General features: G+C 34.5%; 1 protein-coding gene across 2 annotated transcripts; it reads left to right on the top strand.

Annotated features, from left to right (window-relative positions):
* Positions 1 to 888: 888 nt before the first annotated feature.
* Positions 889 to 18,791, top strand: LOC11431978 (uncharacterized protein At3g06530). 2 transcript variants are annotated; one of them, XM_024784194.2, is made up of 39 exons: positions 889 to 1,247; positions 1,374 to 1,587; positions 1,682 to 1,777; positions 1,865 to 1,985; positions 2,074 to 2,235; positions 3,198 to 3,365; positions 3,499 to 3,554; positions 3,661 to 3,750; positions 3,838 to 3,986; positions 4,251 to 4,333; positions 4,423 to 4,554; positions 4,682 to 4,756; positions 5,550 to 5,718; positions 6,612 to 6,745; positions 6,896 to 6,976; positions 7,401 to 7,584; positions 7,725 to 7,822; positions 7,919 to 8,077; positions 8,371 to 8,506; positions 8,799 to 8,932; positions 9,116 to 9,182; positions 9,271 to 9,430; positions 10,270 to 10,339; positions 10,523 to 10,687; positions 10,772 to 10,837; positions 10,924 to 11,028; positions 11,345 to 11,434; positions 13,254 to 13,465; positions 13,551 to 13,749; positions 13,859 to 14,041; positions 14,221 to 14,316; positions 14,419 to 14,486; positions 14,569 to 14,914; positions 15,593 to 15,808; positions 16,131 to 16,778; positions 16,866 to 17,257; positions 17,577 to 17,832; positions 18,115 to 18,285; positions 18,402 to 18,791. In XM_024784194.2, the coding sequence occupies exons 1-39, from the start codon at positions 1,088 to 1,090 to the stop codon at positions 18,615 to 18,617; spliced, it is 6,327 nt and encodes a 2,108-aa protein (XP_024639962.1). In that variant the 5' UTR covers positions 889 to 1,087; the 3' UTR covers positions 18,618 to 18,791. The 2 variants fall into 2 exon arrangements, with proteins under 2 accessions (XP_024639962.1, XP_003617510.2); XM_003617462.4 differs by having other exon boundaries at positions 4,426 to 4,554.
* The last annotated feature ends 76 nt before the right edge of the window (positions 18,792 to 18,867 follow it).

Raw genomic sequence — 18,867 nt, forward strand, 5'->3', positions numbered from 1 at the left:
AAAAAATATTTGTGTGTTTTATATTTTTACAAAGAGATTCCTTAAAAAAAAAACAAAGATAAATATATATGGGCTGTTATTTAAAAAAAAAAAAATATATGGGTTGTATCTCAAAAAAGAAGATTTATGGGACAATATAACAACTTCCTATCAAGTGTATTTATCTAGAGCTGCCGTTTGTTTTTCCTTTCTTTACATCTTCTTCTCTGTTTCGCCATTTCTATCAATCCAGATCCGTTTTTTTTTCGCCTCCTCATCTTACTAGTATTGACCTGGCCGGTTTGTAGAAACCCCCGGTTACCGGTTTTTTCCAGTTTTCAGCGGTTTACACCGGGTCATGCCGGTTTAACTGCATAACCGATCCAATAGTTGGACCGAACCGGTCACCCTCCGGTTCCTGGTCCAACCGGTTTTTAAAACACTGTTTTTAATACGGTAAATTCTATGGTACACCCAATAAATTTGGGTGTATCGTTACACCAAGTCATAAAATTAATAATAAATGAGTTGTTTTTTTTGAAGAAAAATAATTATTTTCTATCATTGACAACTAAGATAATTAAATTTTATATACCAAAAGCTTCGATGAAATAAAATTTAATTTTAAAGAATTTTTACTACTCATAACGATGAATATTGATTATTTTTTATGATAAAATGTAAATTTTGTAATATGATCCTTATAAACAATGAAATGATGGTTTTTCTTATGAAATGATGTTTTCCAAAATATAAATATTGACAAATACATTTTTATTTCATTAAAGTAATCTTTAATTTATATATTTTATGAAACAAGAGTACCGGGACACTCAAAATTGTGAGTGTACCATAAAAGTTCCCTTTTAATACACCCATTTATATTTTTTTTGTATATAAAAGTCGAAATTGTTTGTGAGATGAACGACGTCGTTTTGGTTGGCGGTTAGAAATACAAAACCCTAAACCCTACTGCGTAACATCACACTTCTCTTTCCCTACCTCTGCCTCTCTTCAACCTCGCCCTGAACCAAAACGAAGAAGAAGAGCACGAGGCCACAAAACCCTAACCATAACCTCTCAATTTGTTCATCTCAAAACTCTAGCAATGGCAACTTCCTTAGCTTCTCAATTACAAGCTATCAGATCCATAGCACTTACTGATTCCGCACCTCAAAAGCGACCGTTCACTCGTCCTTCTATCTTGTTCGATCCTAAAGAAGCTGCTGATAAGAGTACTGAATCCATTTACACCATTGCTGCTCAAGGTAATTTCATTTTTCACAATTTTTATTTATTTTTTGCTATTTTTCATAAGCTTACTTGAATAAACTGAATGAATTCGATTGTTGAATTGAATTTGAATATGAATTGTATATTTGGCTGTGCTTCAGGATTGGAGGTTCTGATTAGCACCGATGAACGGTTTAGGAATTATAAGAATAGTTTGTTCAGTCCCAAGAGTAAAGAATTGGATAGAGGATTAAAGACAGAAGACGAGAATAAACAACTTAATTCTTTGATTAATCCGTACTTGAGATTAATTTCTGGATATTTTAATCTTCCGGCTGCTCTTCAAACACTCGAGTATTTGATACGTGTATACAAGTGAGAACTCTATTTGATGATTTGTTTTGTTTTTTTTTACTGTGATTGTGTTCTGTGGTTTTTGGTTTTTGATTTGATTTGTTATGTGTTTCAGAATACATGAGCACAATGTTGAGGATTTGATTTTGTGTTCATTGCCTTACCACGACACACATGCATTTGTTCGTGTAGTACAGATACTTAAGATACGGTTAGAAAAATATGATTGTTTGTTACTTTCTTTGGTTGTGTTGTGAATTGTAATGGTTTTTTGATGTATTTATTGGTTTCTGTTAAGGAATCGTATATGGGAGTTTCTTAAGGGTGTGAAAGACTCGGGTGCAACACTACCTAGAATGGTTGTAGTGCAACAATGTCTTCGAGATGGTGGTGAATTATTAAAATCTTTATGCGACTATGTGAGTAAAAATACCCGTGTGTTTAGCTGTGAATTTGACAGATGTTTAAGTTAATTAAATAATAAGATAACTATGTTTTTTGTTGCAGGCATCTCCATCCAAAAATCCTTCAAGGAATGTAATTGGCTTTTGTACCGCTGTTGTTGTTGAAGTTTTGGGTGTGAGGGTGGATGAAGATATTGTCAAAATAATACATCCTTTCGTGAATTCTGGTCTTCAGCCTGATAAGAAGGATCTTTCAGATCACAAGGTTAGATTAAAACTTATATATATATGTATGTAATATATATGTATCTATGTATGTATATGGGCATCATTTGGTGGTTTATTTGACGACCTTTTGCTTAGTTGGTCCCTCTTACTCTGAAATGGGTGGACCATGTGAAATGAATTCACCTTTTTCCTTTTTGCCCCTCATGTCAAGATCAATTGATATGTTAATATTCATTTTTGTTAAGAAAAGAAGTGCGATTCACTGTAATATATAGACATTCTCATGTTATATAGACTGTGATTTGTTCAATCGATTAATTGCATGATTTTGCGGTTGATTATATGACTTTTTAAGTCATCAAACACCGGAATAGCAATACCACACAAGTATATAATAACCAAATCCACATAGTTGGATAATGCTGAGAGGTTGTTGCTTTGCTGAGTATATTTCCTGTACAATTTATGCTATGAAGGTCATTCCTTACATTATTTATTGTTACCCTTTATTTTTAATCGCAATAGAAATGAAATTTATTCACTAATATTAAAGAAATATTAGTGAGGACGAAACTCTCTTTAAAAGAACATGCACTTAGCACCAAACAAAGACCACAAACCAACCGTTTCTCAAACACACATGTTTAAGGAAATATATCTCTATTTAAGACTTTTCTCCCGTCAAATAGACCAAAGAACATCATTCACTGTGTACCGCTTTAAACTTGTTATTCTATATCTATCACCTTGCTTTTTGGACTAAGTTTCTGCTTGCAAACTTCCCATTAGGAAGGTCTATGTTAGTAAAGCTTGGAGGTATAGCTGGGCATAACTGTAATTGATTTAATTCAGGATCACCAATCTTGTTCTTAGATTCTGTTTCAGATGTTACATTTTTTTGTTTCATATATATTATATAATTGTAATTGACGTTATATTATATATATATATATTTTAAGTATGTTTGTGCCACCTTCTGTTGAACTATTGTCATTTCAGGCCAGTTCATTGATGATAGTTTGCTTGCTTGGACATAAAACAACATTAGCTCCATCACTTTTGAATGGTTTGATACGTTCAGTTGCCGGGATTGCTCGTGCTTGTGAGGAGGCTAAAGATCTTCATTGGTTTCGGTTGTCACTTATTGCCTTAATCAATCTTGTCCAGGTACTATGCTGTGACAGAATTTTTAATTTTTTCTGTTTGATTAATGGTATTGAACCTATTTTCTTGTTGTGTCATGCCTATTTTTTTTAACTTGGCTATACTTTCATTCTTTGTTGTGTTTGAATTTTCCTAGTCCCAAAATGTGGACACACTTCCAACGAAGGCCTTGGATGTTTTAAAGAAACTAAGGTAGTCTATCTCAAACTACTCAACTTTTTGATGATCCTTGTAGTTTCACTGTTGCCATTTGTTTTTAATATGTATATGCATGACTTATGAATCCTTTTTCTTATAGGGATTTGCCTGGAGTTTTATTAGAATTGTCTAAGGAGTTCAACATTGAAAAGTTTCTCGTTGTTCTGTTGGACTCCCTAATTATCTGCAGGTGATAATTCTATGATTCTCTTTCTGGTGATCAATGCTCAGTATACTATTAAAAACTTGTGCTTTGTGCTGATTATAACATTCACAGTTCTAAGGATGAAGACTGCCAGCAGGCTTTGCTGTCCTTGATAGAAAAGGTCCCCATAAATGACTCTGTTCATCATGTGGTTACCAAGATCCTATCAACTTGTGTGAAACTATCAGAAAAAGTTGGTGACTCAACATCTTCAATGTCAGGTATGTATTGTGATAGTTCAGAGAATTTGAGAACGAGAGAAATTTAAAAAGAATGGAAATGGATCTGATGAAGGGAACTGTTTTTTATACTAGTGTGACTGCTCTAATTAACAACTGACTTAGTTTTGACCACTGTACACAGCTCAGTTCTTGGCTTAACGACCAAACTATATAGTTAATGCAATAGTTGTAACCTGGTCAAATATCATTTGATGCCTAGCTTATTATCCTCACAACTCTTTTTTTCTTTCAAATGTCAATTAGCTGGATGGGCAAAAGAGATTCTGAAAATTGTTGATATGAAGTATCCTTCTGAACTCCGTGCAGCAGTTCATCATTTTCTTCAGGTGTGCTGAAGAACTTTACGCTTTTCTTTGTTAGCAAATTATTCTTAGAAAGTCTGAATTGTCTGAACTCTGAACTTGTTCAACTTCAGCAGCATAACACAGCACATTCTAAGAAAGACAATTCATTGTATAAGATTTTATGTAAGATGTTGGATGGCAATTTGGATTCATCATCTGATATCTCGAAGTCAAAAGTTTGGTTTGGCTTGTATCATCCAAAGGTACCACACACTGACTTTCTATTGAATATTCACTGTCTATTATCCTGAAGTGTGTATTCTCTTGTTCAATGTTCCTCTATTTTCTGTTAGTACGTACTAGCTTCATTCTTATTTGATAATGTTGTAGGCTGATATTAGACGTACTACACTGCTTGATATAAATTCTTCGGGGATCTTGAAAAACAAGGCATTTGTTTCAGAGGTATCTATGCTTTTCTACTTTTTCCCTCTCCTCCCAAAATACTGATTTATATTTTCATGTGTGAGACTGTTTTAAGACCATCCTCGACAGTTATCCTATGGGCTGAAAAGTTTATTTATTTTTTGCTAAATTTGGTTAATTACCTATGTTGAAGATACTTTACAATAATCTCTGATCATGGGGCATATTGATTAAAAGTTCTTGCCTATTTTTGATTATATTTTTTCCGAAAAGGTTGCTTCACATTTTTTTTACTGTGTTTTTGTTTAAAACTGTTCTTCTATATGTTGAGTTCCATTTCAAATGATTTGAACTGATTATATTTGTAATCTAATATGTATATTGTTGACTAGAGAGAGTGTTAAAGCCATTCCACATAATCGTTGGGTTGGGGGTTATTTGATTTTGATAGAAGACTTGATTAGGAGGTACAAAGTAGGGGGGGTTATGGACTCCCTTGTTCAAAGTTTTGAAAAATTGAATTTGTGATATAACTTTTTTAAAGCTAGTATTTTCAATTTGAGAAAAAGATTGTGATTTCTGTTTTTCTGATACGAGAGTCTGAGCTGATTTGAAGTTGACATGGGGTAATCTTCATAAATTGGTCAAAGCTTTAGTTGTGTTGGATGGATGCTACTAGTTGTTTTGTGTGCTTTTACATACGAGAATATGTAAAATTGCTTATGTTATGATCTTTTTGCCATTATTATTGTGCATAACCGATTCCTATTCCATATTTTAAATCCCCAACCATTTAACTATTCCGTTCTACCCAAAATGTTTTGTTGATTAGGGTCTTATTGACATCCTAGAGGCCATATTGAGACAGTTTGATGATGAAGATCTAACAGTTGTTCAAGCAGCTTTAAATGTCGATGGCGTGGAAAATGTACCAGATTCTTCTAAGCTTCTCGAGGCACTGCAAAATGTGCTAAGAAGATGTGTTGGCAAGATGCTGTCTGGTAAGTGTGGTATATTAAAAATAATTTGGTAGAAATTCATCTTCCTCTTTTGTTTAAATGTTACATTAAAGCGCAAACAAACATACATGTTATGTTCCAAAGTGAATATGGTGACTGGTAAACGATAGCAATACAAGTAAAAGCATGCATTCTGTAATAAAGAAGATAGACAGTACACTTACCGATTGACTTCTGATCAGCTGTTGGGAATATGTTTATTTTTCTCGGAATGTACTCTTGTTGGATGATAACTGTTAGTGTGGTATATTCATAGAGTTTGATTAGCTCTTCTGAGCTTACATTTTTTCCTGTTCTTTTTGATGAATGTCTGGTCGTCCAATTCTATTATTTTATATCAAATTGTTTATCGTGAAATATATAGCCTTAAACCCATATATTATATTTTTCTGAGATAATCTGTTGTTTAATTAGTACCAAATTGATGACTGCGGTGTGAAATTAAACCCATCTTAGATTTTACAGTTAATTACAAAGAGAGGTAGTGCCTTCATTAGAATGGAAGAAAAAAAGACAATCAATTCAGTAAAGCTCTTGCTTTTTGCCTCTGAACTTTGTTATGCTGCTTTAATTTTTCTGAGAAATAAATGATTGTTGGACCAAGGCCCAATGTAGTTAAGCTCTTGCTTTTTACCTCTGAAATTTTTATTTTATTAATATTCCCTAACAAAACCCAAAGGAAGTTACGAAACAATTGACATGTAACATTAGGAGAAAAACAATCAATTTTTTTGCTACATCTCAGTTATACTTTTCAATTTTTATAATTACTTTGGGAAAAAACGCCTCATCTTAGAATTTGATTTAGGCCTAAATATAAATTGGGCCTGCCCTGCATACAATTGGTGATTTATTTTTCAAATTCTCTTATGCAGGTTCAACCGATAATGTTAGTCTTACTTGCGAAGTTGCTGTCAGTTGTCTAAAGAAAGCCATATCATACTTCCATGATCAGAAATTGAAAAGCATCGCTGCCATGATTTATCCATTACTCCTTGCTATGCCACAGGTTGCACTGGACTGGACTTCATATTTAATCTTTATTCTTGAAAAGAAAGATTTAACATATTCCTGACTTCGTGTTCTTACTTAATTGTTGCATTCAGATTTATGCTTTGTCTTGGTGATTTACACCTGACAATTACTTCTCTTATTGCAGACACAAGACTTAAATTTAAAAGCTCTGGTACTAGTCAAAGAAATTAACTGGCAACTTTATGATAATATTGCTGAAGAAACGGTAAGTAACTACATGGGATTCAGTTTGTAATATTTTTGCATTATAATGTATACTTATATATTGGAAAAACCGAAGTCTGTTAGAAAAGCCAAGTTTGTCATATATTGATTAATTTGTATTGAAAACACCAACGTCTGTTGTTCAAAAAGTTAAGTTTGTCAAATTGATGAGATAGTATCGGCCGAGATGAATATAGAATCAGTCAGGAAGTCCAGTAGACTTTGAAAAAACAAAACTTCAAAAATTGGAAGTTTACATTTTTTTTTCCTGACATACTATAAGTTTGACTGTAGAAATGGCCGAATAGGACCCTGTCGAGTACCACGAGTATCTTGATGTTTTGGCTTCCACTAACTTCTAAATTGTTAATTACAGCCAGTCATCATTACATTTCAATTCACTAATTCTTAAAGTTCAATCGCAGACATCGATACCTGGATGTTTATCTTCAATTAACTTGAAGGTTATCGAAAAATTGGCTGGCAATTTCATGGTCCACCATGAAGATAATATAGATTGGTTTGTTAAAAGCTGCAATGATACAAAATTGTCAAAGACGCTCTTCTTTTTTGTTCTATTGCAGTCTCTTGTGCTGATAAAACCAAAAGGTTTGTTTTCTGTCATTCTGAATCCCATTTTTTCTCAAATAGTACATAACGACACAAACAAATGGATTAGTTAGGTCATATTTGTTTTTTAAAAACGGGGTTAGAGAATGATGAATGCTGACTTTCTATTTTGATCAAAGGTGATAATGACTTTTCTGCACTGTTTGAAAGTGTGTTTCCTATTCTGAAGGCTGAGTGGGAATCTTCAGTGAATGCTGGTGATGTTCTTTTGGACGAGGTACGGGGATATCTCATATGGTTTCTTTTATTTCTCTTATTTTTTCACTTTCTGGTGAAAAATAACCTTTTTTGTTTGTTTTGGAATTGTTTGTAGTTCAATTCTGAAGTGTTAGACTTAAACTCGGACTGTAGTGCATTCTTTGATCAGCTTTTGTATGCCAAACTCGGACCTCTAAATGCAAAAGTTATGTCTTGCATATTTTGGAGGCTGATTAAAGCACTAGTGTCAGAAAAATCTTCAGGCAATCTACTGGTTAGTACTTCCTTCCGTATTTGTTTGGAATTCAATTTTGTCTTATTGGAGTTGTCGCAAATATAGTCAGTACATAGTTAGCTATGTACCTAGGTAATGTCATAATGCACTTAGGAATCAGCAATATCATTAACTTGCAAATGTAAACTATGTTTATGTTTATGTTTATTGCTAAAAGTGAATAAGCAGAGGAAATTTCTCATATATCCTCTTATGTTCTTCAAATGTTGTTAGCCTCCCTCTGTGCACTGTTTGTTGCCTAGTTGGACGAATGAACCTTTTGCAATATGCAGGATGATAGCAAGATAAAGGATCTGTTTGTATTTTTTGCTTTGTCAAAGTTCGGAAATGCTTTCCATGAACACCTCCATTTCTTAGCAGCACAGTTCAGATCTGCCCACCTATTATCCAAGTTTTTTACAGACGAAGGTACACTGTACTGTTTCCCCGTTGCTTGATGTACTCCATATCTTAAATGGGACAACACTGTTTACATGTACTGAGAATTTCTTACTTTTGAGATAGAATATACTGTTTCTTTGTAAATGTCAAGATCTCACATCATACATAATCAGTACATTTAAATAAATTATTTGTTTAACTACGAATTTAAGCTTTATGTTGCTCTTATTTTCCAGGTGACATGTTCTATAATTAACATTTTATGGTTCTGAAGCATTGCACATTGGCTTGATTCTTTTTTGAATCTTTTCCTGTGTAGGTGTTCCTGCTGTAGTCCAAGTTGAAAGTCTGCAGTGCTATGGATCTCTTTGTACTCTGCAGCAAAATGAATGTCAAACTGATCTTTTGGCTGAATTTCCTTCTCTTCTTGTTCCATTGGCCAGTGATGATAAGGTACGAGTCTGTGTGTATATTTTATCCTTATCTGCTTGCTGCATATATATATGGTTGTGGACAAATGGTTATCTTGTTTTGTATTTCTTATGCTACTTAATCATATGATGGATGTTCTCTTGATTTTTGAGGAAATCTGGTTTGCTCAAATGATATATGTTCTTCTTTTGAAATTCTTTGCAGTCTGTAAGGGATGCTTCCTTGGAGTGTATTGTTAAGTTACACGCCTTGTGGGGTCGTATTGAACATGGTATTTCATTGTCAGAATAGATGTATTTAATTACCCTTTATGCCTAATTATTTTCTACCTTCATAACTTCCTAAACTGGTTACAACAGGGTTCCAGTTTCTGGATGAACTTCTAACTGCGTTGGTTCAGATAAAAAAACTTATATTGTCTGACAAGAAAATTCTCTCAGCGTTGTTCACGTCCTCACTGGGGTCCACACCGGGCTCGTCCTATCATAATATCCTATTACCTCCAAATATGCAAAACAGGTATATAATGTTACTGGGACTATTTCATCTGAATGGCTCCACTTTATCACAACACAACTATTTGATATGTTACTGGGACTATTTCATCTGAATGGCTCCACTTTATATCACAACACAACTATTTGATATGTTCACTTGCTTAGCTGCTTCTGTTATTGGAATTTGCCAGATCTTTCAAATGTGTAGAGGGGGAATTTGGATAGGTCTTTTTTTTATTTCCTTATAATGTGTAAAATATTGACATAGATTGTGTGTCCTGGCTTTTTAAAGTATTTGAGCTGTTGCTTCGATTCGCTAAGAAAGTATAGATTAGGGTTTAGGGATATTCTGTGGTGATCGACTCCATATTAATCAATGCAAATTTATATGACATGTTTGATATCTTTCTATGCTAATTATACTTTTTTCATTTTTGGTCCACTTTTTTTTGCTTTAACTTGAGTATATCTTATTAAGTTTGTTTGTGTAATTTTAATTGATAAATTATTTAAATATTTTATATGATTTCAGACTCTTGCCAATAATAAAATAGGATGTATCATTTTATCTCTCTCTCTCTCTCTCTCTCTCTCTCTCTCTCTCTCCCACTTGCATGTTAAAACTTATTGTAGAGTTAAAACTTAAACGATTAATTAAATTTTATTTCCTAAAATAATAGCGAATTTGTTGAAGGGTAATTTCCTAAAGTAATGGCATTTTGTTGAAGGTTAATTTTGACCGGAAGAAAAGCCACACCAAAAAAATGTATCCTCTTTATCAATACTTAGACTCAAAGTGAACATTCATTTGTATTTACTTCAGAGATTTTTACCTGCTTTATTTTTGGACATAATTTTCAGGTTTGCTAAAAAAGAAGAAATACTTGAGTTCATTTTGGGTTATACTGAGAAATTCTCCAACTACGGGAAGGTTTGACGCCTTCACATTGATTCTCTTCTATGTTTCTGTTAATATGATTTTAATTGTGGTAATAGCAATACAGTTTGTAGTTTTGTTTCATTTCCAGATTTAATAGCTTTAGTGTGTGGGTTGTTATGCAAAGCCAATATTGTAAGAAAGTATCTTATCTTTGGGCATTGATTTCTATGGCAGCTAATGATTCTCTCCTTGCTCAAGGGAATTGGGAATCCTATTATAATGCATCCTAAAATTGCATCAATGCTGTCTAATTTAATGGAGAGATACTATGATAAACACGGCAATTCTTTCCAGAAATTTTCGAACACTGAAACTAGGATACTGTGTCTTTTGTTGGAGGTGAGTGTACTTCAATATTATGTCTTAGCTCTGATGAAACTTCCAATCTGAGGTTTGGTGAGCTAATTCCTTTTCTCCATGTAGAACTGTGTAATGTCTTCTCCTTCAGGTGGAGATGATCTTCAAAACTCTTTACTGAAAGTGTTGCAGGTGAGATATGTAGCTACATGCTTTTCATATGTCATTCCCTTGCTTGTTATTTTGAATTTACTAACCTTGGTCATTGCCTTTTTCAGTTGGATGGCATGACTTCAGACAACCCTGCTTATGTAGAGCCTTGCATCACTGTCTTGAAAAAGCTTAATAGTCAATTCTACACGGGCTTGCAGGATAAAGCAAAGGTCTTATTTGCATCAATTATTTATTTCTAGAGTCTGTTCTCTTTCATGATAAGTAGACATGTACAATCTCTTGGTGTGATGAATTAAGATGAATTTTTAATTTGTTAAATGAAATTTTTTTATTACCAATAGTCTCTACTGTAACCTAAATAAACTATTGATTTTTTCTTGTATGTCAGGAGCAATTATTTCTTGCACTTGTGTTTTTGTGCCGCAATGCTATTGAATTATGATTTTTTAATTTGTTAAATGACTTTTTTTTATTACCAATAGTCTCTAGTGTGACCTAAACTATTGATTTTTTCTTGCATGTCAGGAGCAATTATGTCTTGCACTTGTGTTTCTGTGCCGTAATGCTAATGGTGATGTACAAATTGCAACTAGAGAGGCCTTGATGCGTATAAATGTGAGTTTCTTGCTTTTGGTTATTTTTTATCCAACATGTCTTGTCTCAATTAAGGTTCTTTTGTTTGTTTTCCACTTTGGTGCCTGTTTTGTATTTCTTTAGTGGTTCTTGCAATCTAAAAAGAAGACAGCAAAATACAGCTCTTAACTACTATAGAAAAGTGCGGCACCCACACAATCATCTCAATGTTTTTCTAAATGGACCTCATTTGCTTAAACTATATTTATACTAGAGTGCTGTAGACATAGTCCTACCCTAAAATAATCCAATTGCAGACAAGTTCTTCAACCAATGCCCTTAGGGTGACAATCGACGTAGACTGCGCATTGCAACAAATTCTTTTGCCTTCAATTTTTAGATCAAGCATTTAGAAACTATTTCAAAGCAGGGCACCTCTAGAGCTTGCTCATGAAGGGCCCCAAGTAGTGCCATGAGAACACCGCTCGGGCAACGACCCGGAAAGAATCAATTTTAGTCTTTATGGATAATACCTGATCAATTTCCTTTTCTAGTACCCTACCCCCAGGGGAGTCGAATCCCCGTTGCCTCCTTGAAAGAGAGATGTCCTAAGCACTAGATGATGGAGTCATATGGCAGTGAGACTTAAGAGACCAAGGCCATCCAGAAGGGTAATTAGGGTCTGCTGCTGAACCAGATATCCCGCCCCTTACGACCTGTAATCGATATCCCCAAAGAATGAAAGAAGGGCAGAAGTGAATAGTTGGTTGGGATGCTACGAGTTCATTCCTGTCCGATAACGTAGCGACAAGGTCATTCCTTACTCATAAGAGACCCCGCTCACTGCCACCGCTGTGAGGGGCGCTTTAACATGCAACAATGCTTCACCGGATCCAGCTATGCAAATCGTGAAAGAGCGTGACGTCCTTAAACTAAGATTTATTAGAAGGTGCAGCGTTCAGACAATCTTCTCTTGGTCCCGCTTCTAAACTCAAGGAAGGCCTCTAAAGAGAGGGAACTCATAGTTCTTTTCTAAGCCTTCAGAGAGGCAGCGCAGGTGAATATGCGGCTCCGTACTGGGGAGATGGAGATTGTTAAGAGTTTAGCAGGCCGAGGAAAAAGGGCGGTGAAGACCCTCTAAGACTATACTTCTTTGAAGTGAATGGGTGCTTCCAGTTCCTTTAGCAAGACATCTATAAGAATATCTTCCTTAGACCGGATAAGTACTAATAAAGTAGTAAATCATTATCATCAATTTTACAGAGTATGGTTATTCTGACAAATCAATTGACTATGGTGATTTTGAACTTCCAAATATGTTTTCGTAGAGGAAGTCTGAGATGGCTTGGACGATGAGTAAAAATATAACTGAATATTAATGAAATGTGAAAATATGCCGGGAAAATTGGGTTGACAATAACATGTAAATGTTGGGAACTATACATCATGAGAAATTGGTAGATCTTATATTTAGCCATGCTATTCTTGGATTATGTTAGTTTTCATTTTGGACAATGCCTGTTTTTCTGGTATTATATTTTAAATGTGATAAATAATGTTACATCATTCCTTCTGTCAACTGCGCCTGCCAACTATTAATTTTTAAAATGAAATATTAGGATAAATGTTTTCTTTTGAAAATCTTTACAGTTAACATTTAATGATTTAAAGTCCGTGTTCGCTCAATGACCATAACATTTTGGGTTGATGCGTTGCGTTTTTTTGCATTATGGATTTTATTTTCAGTTTGTTTTTTTCATGCTTCCATTTCAAAGAATGAACTGAGAATAATTGGTAGTTTTATAGAACTTCCATTTCAAAGAATGAACTAAGGATAATTGGTGTTTTAATGGAATTGCAGATAGATTTCAAAACTGTTGGCCGCATACTTGACCCCATAATTGCCCCAAAGTATGGCAAAATTAGGTCAGCAGATGAAAAGTTAAAAAAGAGACAGAAATTGACAACACATCATGAAGAAGAACTTGATGACATATGCAGAATAGATAATCTGGTCGACAGTCTTAGTTCCCTTCTTGATGTTTTGTTACTGAAGAAAGACATAGCAAACAGGTAATTTGGTTATTACGTTAGTACCATGCCAGAAAAGTTGGACACATCATTTCGTTGTGCTAAATTTGCCGTTTGATTCTTGCAGGCATTCTCTCTTAGACCCTTTATTTAAACTTCTTGGCATGGTATTTTCAGAAGAATGGGTAAATTACACTCTTTCCCTTGAGGAAGGATCATCCCAACCGCCATCAAGTCTTTTCGAAACTGTAAATCATATTCAACAGACTCTATTGATTATCCTGGAGGATATAATCATGTCTCATGATAGCATGGCTGTGCTAAATGTATGCTTTCTACACGTGAAGCTGTAATATTTTATATAGTAATGGAAAATTTATACTACCTCTTCACTCTTTTTTCTGCTTCTTTTTATTAATTTTTCACTCGTGACAGGAAAAAATGACTAATGAGATTAATATTAAGCTACTGATAGACTGTGCCCGGACTACCGATGTTGTTGTCACCCGCAACCATATATTTTCTCTGCTTTCTGCTGTCATTAGAGTCTTACCAGAAAAAGTGTTTGGGCATCTAATTGATATTCTTCCAGTTATTGGAAAATCAGCTGTCACACAGGTTTGTAAATGCTCTCGCTTACCCCATCTTTTGGTTTCCCTGCTTTTTTTCAATCCTTGATTTTCATGGTTGGGTCCACATTAAATCTTCCAACTTATGTAAACTTTTACTTGCAAGTTTTGAGTTTTGAATATTCAAAATAACCATGTATCACCACTTATGTGTTTATGTACGTGTAGATCGACAGTCATTCAAAGCATGTATTTGAGGATCTTATATCTGCGATTGTTCCTTGTTGGCTGTCTAAGACAGATGATGTGGAGAAATTACTGAAGGTTGGTTTTTCAAGACAATACTTTTGGGCTTTCATGACTCTCCGACACGAGTGGAAGTAACTTAGTAGATCAATCTTCTGATATTTTTTTTTCTTGATTCAGGTTTTCATAGATATATTTCCTGAAATTGTTGAGCACAGAAGGCTATCAATTGTTTTATATCTCCTACGGTAATTTATACATGATTATCCTAGTATTGTAACTTAACCATTTTTTTATGATCTGCGTCTTACATTGGTGACTATTTTGCAGAACTTTGGGCGAGGGTAAAAAATGCTTGGCCTCATTACTTAGATTGTTGTTCTCTTCCTTAGTTTCAAGGAACGTCACCTATTTTCTCAATATTGAGACGCCAGATGCTTTAACATTATGTACTATAGAGTGGGAATATAAATTAGCAGTGCAGATTTGTGAACAGTATGCAAGTATGACTTGGCTTCCTTCTTTAGTTTCCTTTTATGAACAGAGAGGAAACAAAAATGTTGACCAGTCAATGTTTCTGGAGTTGTTTCTGGCAATGCGCTTTTGTTTGCAGAAGTTGCAAGATCCTGAATTGTTGTTCAAACTAGAATCAGGAGTAGACTCTGTTGTCATTCAGGTATTATCCTGATCACAAATTATGCAACAAAGTTTTATGCCTTTTAATTTCTTACTTTGTTCAATTATATTGGGCAAAGTCTTGATGGTAGTTAAATCATGATTTTTTTTTAAACGCATCAGTGTTGAATGACCACTGCAAATTAATGGTAGTAGATGTGGTAGCTTATCTCATCAACATAATCGAGAGATTGATATCTCATAGTTGATAAAATGTGATGGATTGCATGGTGAAATTGTTACACCCTTCGGTCACTATTGTAGGTAAAGCTTTGTTCTTTAGGTTCATTCAATAAATGATGCATGCGGTCTATATTATAGACCACATTCATCGCTTATTCAATGAACCAAAAATGTGAGTTTTTGCTTATAATAGTGTCCAGAGGTGTAACTTTTAGCAAGGTACTCGTCTTTCTTTGGCTAATATTAATGCTGAAGCAGTCTTGGCATTATGAACTGAAATATTTAATGTACATCTAATTGTTAGATTTTTCTTTGTATTTTTTTTTCTTTTCTGTGATGCTCTTTTTGGTTACTCAGTGTGATATCGGTGGTCTTGCATGCTTTTATTTGATTGAATGTTCTATTCTTTGATTAGTCTGTTAACATTTATGTTCATTCCAACCAAAAGATTCATATTCTTATTCAAAATGTATGTGATGGGGCATTAATATTGCAGAGTCAACTCAGAGAGCTTATGGAACATGTTGTTTTCCTCTTGCATCTTGTAGATGCAAGAAAAAAGGAACTAAATTTCCCTGTCATCATGAGGAAAGAGTTGAAGGAAACTATGCGCGCTGTTGTGAGGAATATAACAATGGTCATGATTCCTTCAATATACTTCAAGTGCATAATTAATTTGCTCCATCATTCAGATAAAGATGTTGGAGAAAAGGTATGATTTTTTTATGAGATTATTCCAAATATATGAAAATTTATTTAAAGCTTGCATTATTGAGATAATATGTGAACCTGTCTTTATTCTTGTCCTAGTTTTAGACACCAGGACATTGGATTTAGGATATATATTGCTTTATATTAGGTATTAAAACAAGATCATAGTTCACATAATTTATCTATGCCATTGGATCTACTATATATAGGGAAAGTTCTATTTTAGTTAGTTTGTAATAAATACATATCTTGGTAAACAAATTAAGAGTTTGGAAGCAAGACATTGGTAACTGTTATCTGATATTGCATTGCGTGTACTCCAGGCTCTTGGGCTGTTATGTGATGCTGCAAGAAATCACGCAACAGTCAGCTTAACGTCTAAAGGCAACAAAGGTTCAAGGTCAAGATCAAGTTCTCGTTGGCTTCAATTGGATGAAAGTTCTCAAGAATCACTTGATAATATGTGTGTAGAAATTTGTAAAGTACTTGATGACGATTCATCAAGTAACTCCTTGAAAATGGCAGCAGTTTCAGCGTTGGAAGTTCTTGCAGAAAGGTTCCCTTCGAATAGTTCCACCTTTGTTGTATGCCTTGAATCTATTATTACAAGATGCAATACATCTCAGAACTCTGCCATGACTTCTAGTTGCCTTCGAACCTCTTCTGCGTTGATCAAAGTTCTTGGTCCAAAAGCACTGTCTAAACTTGATCAAATCATGGCCGTGATAAAGTCCTCTAAGGATTTGGAACCAAAAGCTAATGATGTTTCCCCAGCCTCAAATGCACCCCATCTTGTTTCTGTTCTTGTTACTTTGGAGGCAGTTGTTGACAAACTTGGTGGATTCCTAACTAAAGATCTAAAAAATATCATGGAGCTTCTGGTGCTTCGTCCGGAATATGTCTCAGGAATAGATGCCAAAGTGGAATCCCGAGCTCATGGATTACGAAAGCTTCTTGCGGAAAAAATTCCAGTAAGGCTTGCTAAAAGTATGTATTGTTTGATGGAGGTAGTGTGAAATGAGTACCTATTTTTCTAACTTAACATCATTTTATTACAGGTACGGCTTGCCCTGCCGCCATTGATAGAACTATACCCTGCTGCTGTTGAGGCTGGGGATACAAGCTTAACAATTTTGTTTGATATGTTGGCAACATTTATTGGTACAATGGACAGATCATCTATTGTGGCATTCCATGGAAGGATTTTTGACTTTTGTTTGGTTGCTCTTGATCTTCGTGGAAGTCCTCATTCAGTTCAAAACATTGATTTAGTGGAAGAAGGTGTGAAGAATGCTATGCTGGCACTGACCCTAAAACTTACAGAGAGCATGTTCAAGCCTCTTTTTATAAGGAGTATTGAGTGGCTTGTCGATGAAACTGTATCTTCAGGAAGCATGGATAGGGCCATATCTTTCTATGGCATGGTAAATAAGCTTGCTGAGAACCATCGGTAAGTCATTGCCTAATGTTTTATATTCCTTGTTAGATAATGTTATTTGAAATAAGCGTGCTTTATGAGGTTATGAAAGTCAAAAGACACTTTGTTTAGGCATCTCTAGATTTTGTTTTTGGTATTTTGTTTTTCATTCTTAGGAGAATAGTTTATAAAGTAGTGTATTGAATTGAACATATTTATGTCAATTCTTGTCACAGTTGCGATGCAATTTGCTCACAATATATATTGAAAATTTAAACATGGGTATATAATTTATTATTATGACATTTTTTTTGGAAATAATAATCATACCATATCCTTTTCTTATTTCTAGGTCATTGTTTGTTCCTTACTTCAAATACTTGCTTAGTAGCTGTGTTCATCATCTTGGCGATGGCGGATACCTTAAATTGTTTAGTTCGAGTCAGAAGAAAAAGAAGGCTAAGATTTTGGGTGACGGCGATGTAAAAGAAACAGATGTCTTGTCTATCAAGGGCTGGCATCTCAGGACACTGGTCTTGTCATCCTTACACAAGTGTTTCCTCTATGACACCGGGAGCCCAAAGTTTCTTGACTCGTCAAATTTCCAGGCTAGTATATTTTTCCATTGCACTATTTATTTTAAAAATATGGAGTTGTCATTAAAATCTTGCCAATATTTGTTTCATGTTGTTTGAATGACCCTTTTCATCGAGTGAATTTTTGTCATCTTAGTTTGTGAAGTTTTCCATTCCATCTAATATTACTTTGGATGTTATCTTCATTTTTTCTATCTACCTTATAAATAAATATTCATTTTAAACAGCGAGCCTCAGCAGTGATTTTGCTTGTCACATATCACTTCACTGACTTTCATATGATGCTTGTTGCAGATGTTGTTGAAACCTATTGTTTCTCAACTTGACCTAGACCCACCTGCTTCCTTAGATGACCACATGAATATACCTAGCGTGAATGAATTTGATGACCTACTTGTTGTTTGCATCGGTCAAATGGCGGTCACAGCTGGCTCAGACCTTTTGTGGCAATCTCTGAACCACGAAGTATAATTTGTGATATTTTCCTATTCTCCTATTTTGAGTAACACTTAAGTAATCATGTTAAGTTATTGCCATCCTCATGCAGCTTACAATTTTTTTGCCTTAATTTTCTTTTGCAGGTTTTGATGCAGACACGTACCGAGAAGACGCGAGTTAGAATATTGGGCCTTAGAATTGTTAAATACCTTGTAGATAACTTGAAAGAAGAATATTTAGTGTTAGATGAAACAATTCCCATCCTCGGTGAACTGCTTGAGGATGTGGAACTTTCAGTTAAATCTCTTGCACAAGAAATTCTGCAGGAAATGGAGTCTTTGAGTGGGAAGAGCCTTTGAGACTGCCTATGATGTTAGATTCGTTGAGCTAGAATTGTGTAATCATATAGGAAATTTATTGTGTAGACCAATGAACATATTATGGTCATTTAAAGGAAAGGTGGCATTTTTGATACTGATAAAAGTTTAAAGTTCAATTATTTTCTTGTGTAATTTCAAGTTTATTTTTTCTTCCACAAGTGCCGATCATTAAAAGCGTGAATCCTTTTTAAATGGAATCAGAGATCAGATTTATTACCGATTAATTTAA

Source organism: Medicago truncatula, chromosome 5 (genome assembly GCF_003473485.1).
Source record: "Medicago truncatula cultivar Jemalong A17 chromosome 5, MtrunA17r5.0-ANR, whole genome shotgun sequence".
Taxonomy (NCBI): Eukaryota; Viridiplantae; Streptophyta; class Magnoliopsida; order Fabales; family Fabaceae; genus Medicago; species Medicago truncatula.

What these genes read in the sequence shown, in the direction of transcription:
- LOC11431978 (XM_024784194.2), top strand. Translation starts at nt 1,088, where the DNA reads ATGGCAACTTCCTTAGCTTCTCAATTACAAGCTATCAGATCCATAGCA. An exon ending in CTTTACTGAAAGTGTTGCAG is followed by an intron (nt 10,838 to 10,923) that starts GTGAGATATGTA and finishes TGCCTTTTTCAG; the next exon opens with TTGGATGGCATGACTTCAGA. An exon ending in GAAAATCAGCTGTCACACAG is followed by an intron (nt 14,042 to 14,220) that starts GTTTGTAAATGC and finishes ATGTACGTGTAG; the next exon opens with ATCGACAGTCATTCAAAGCA.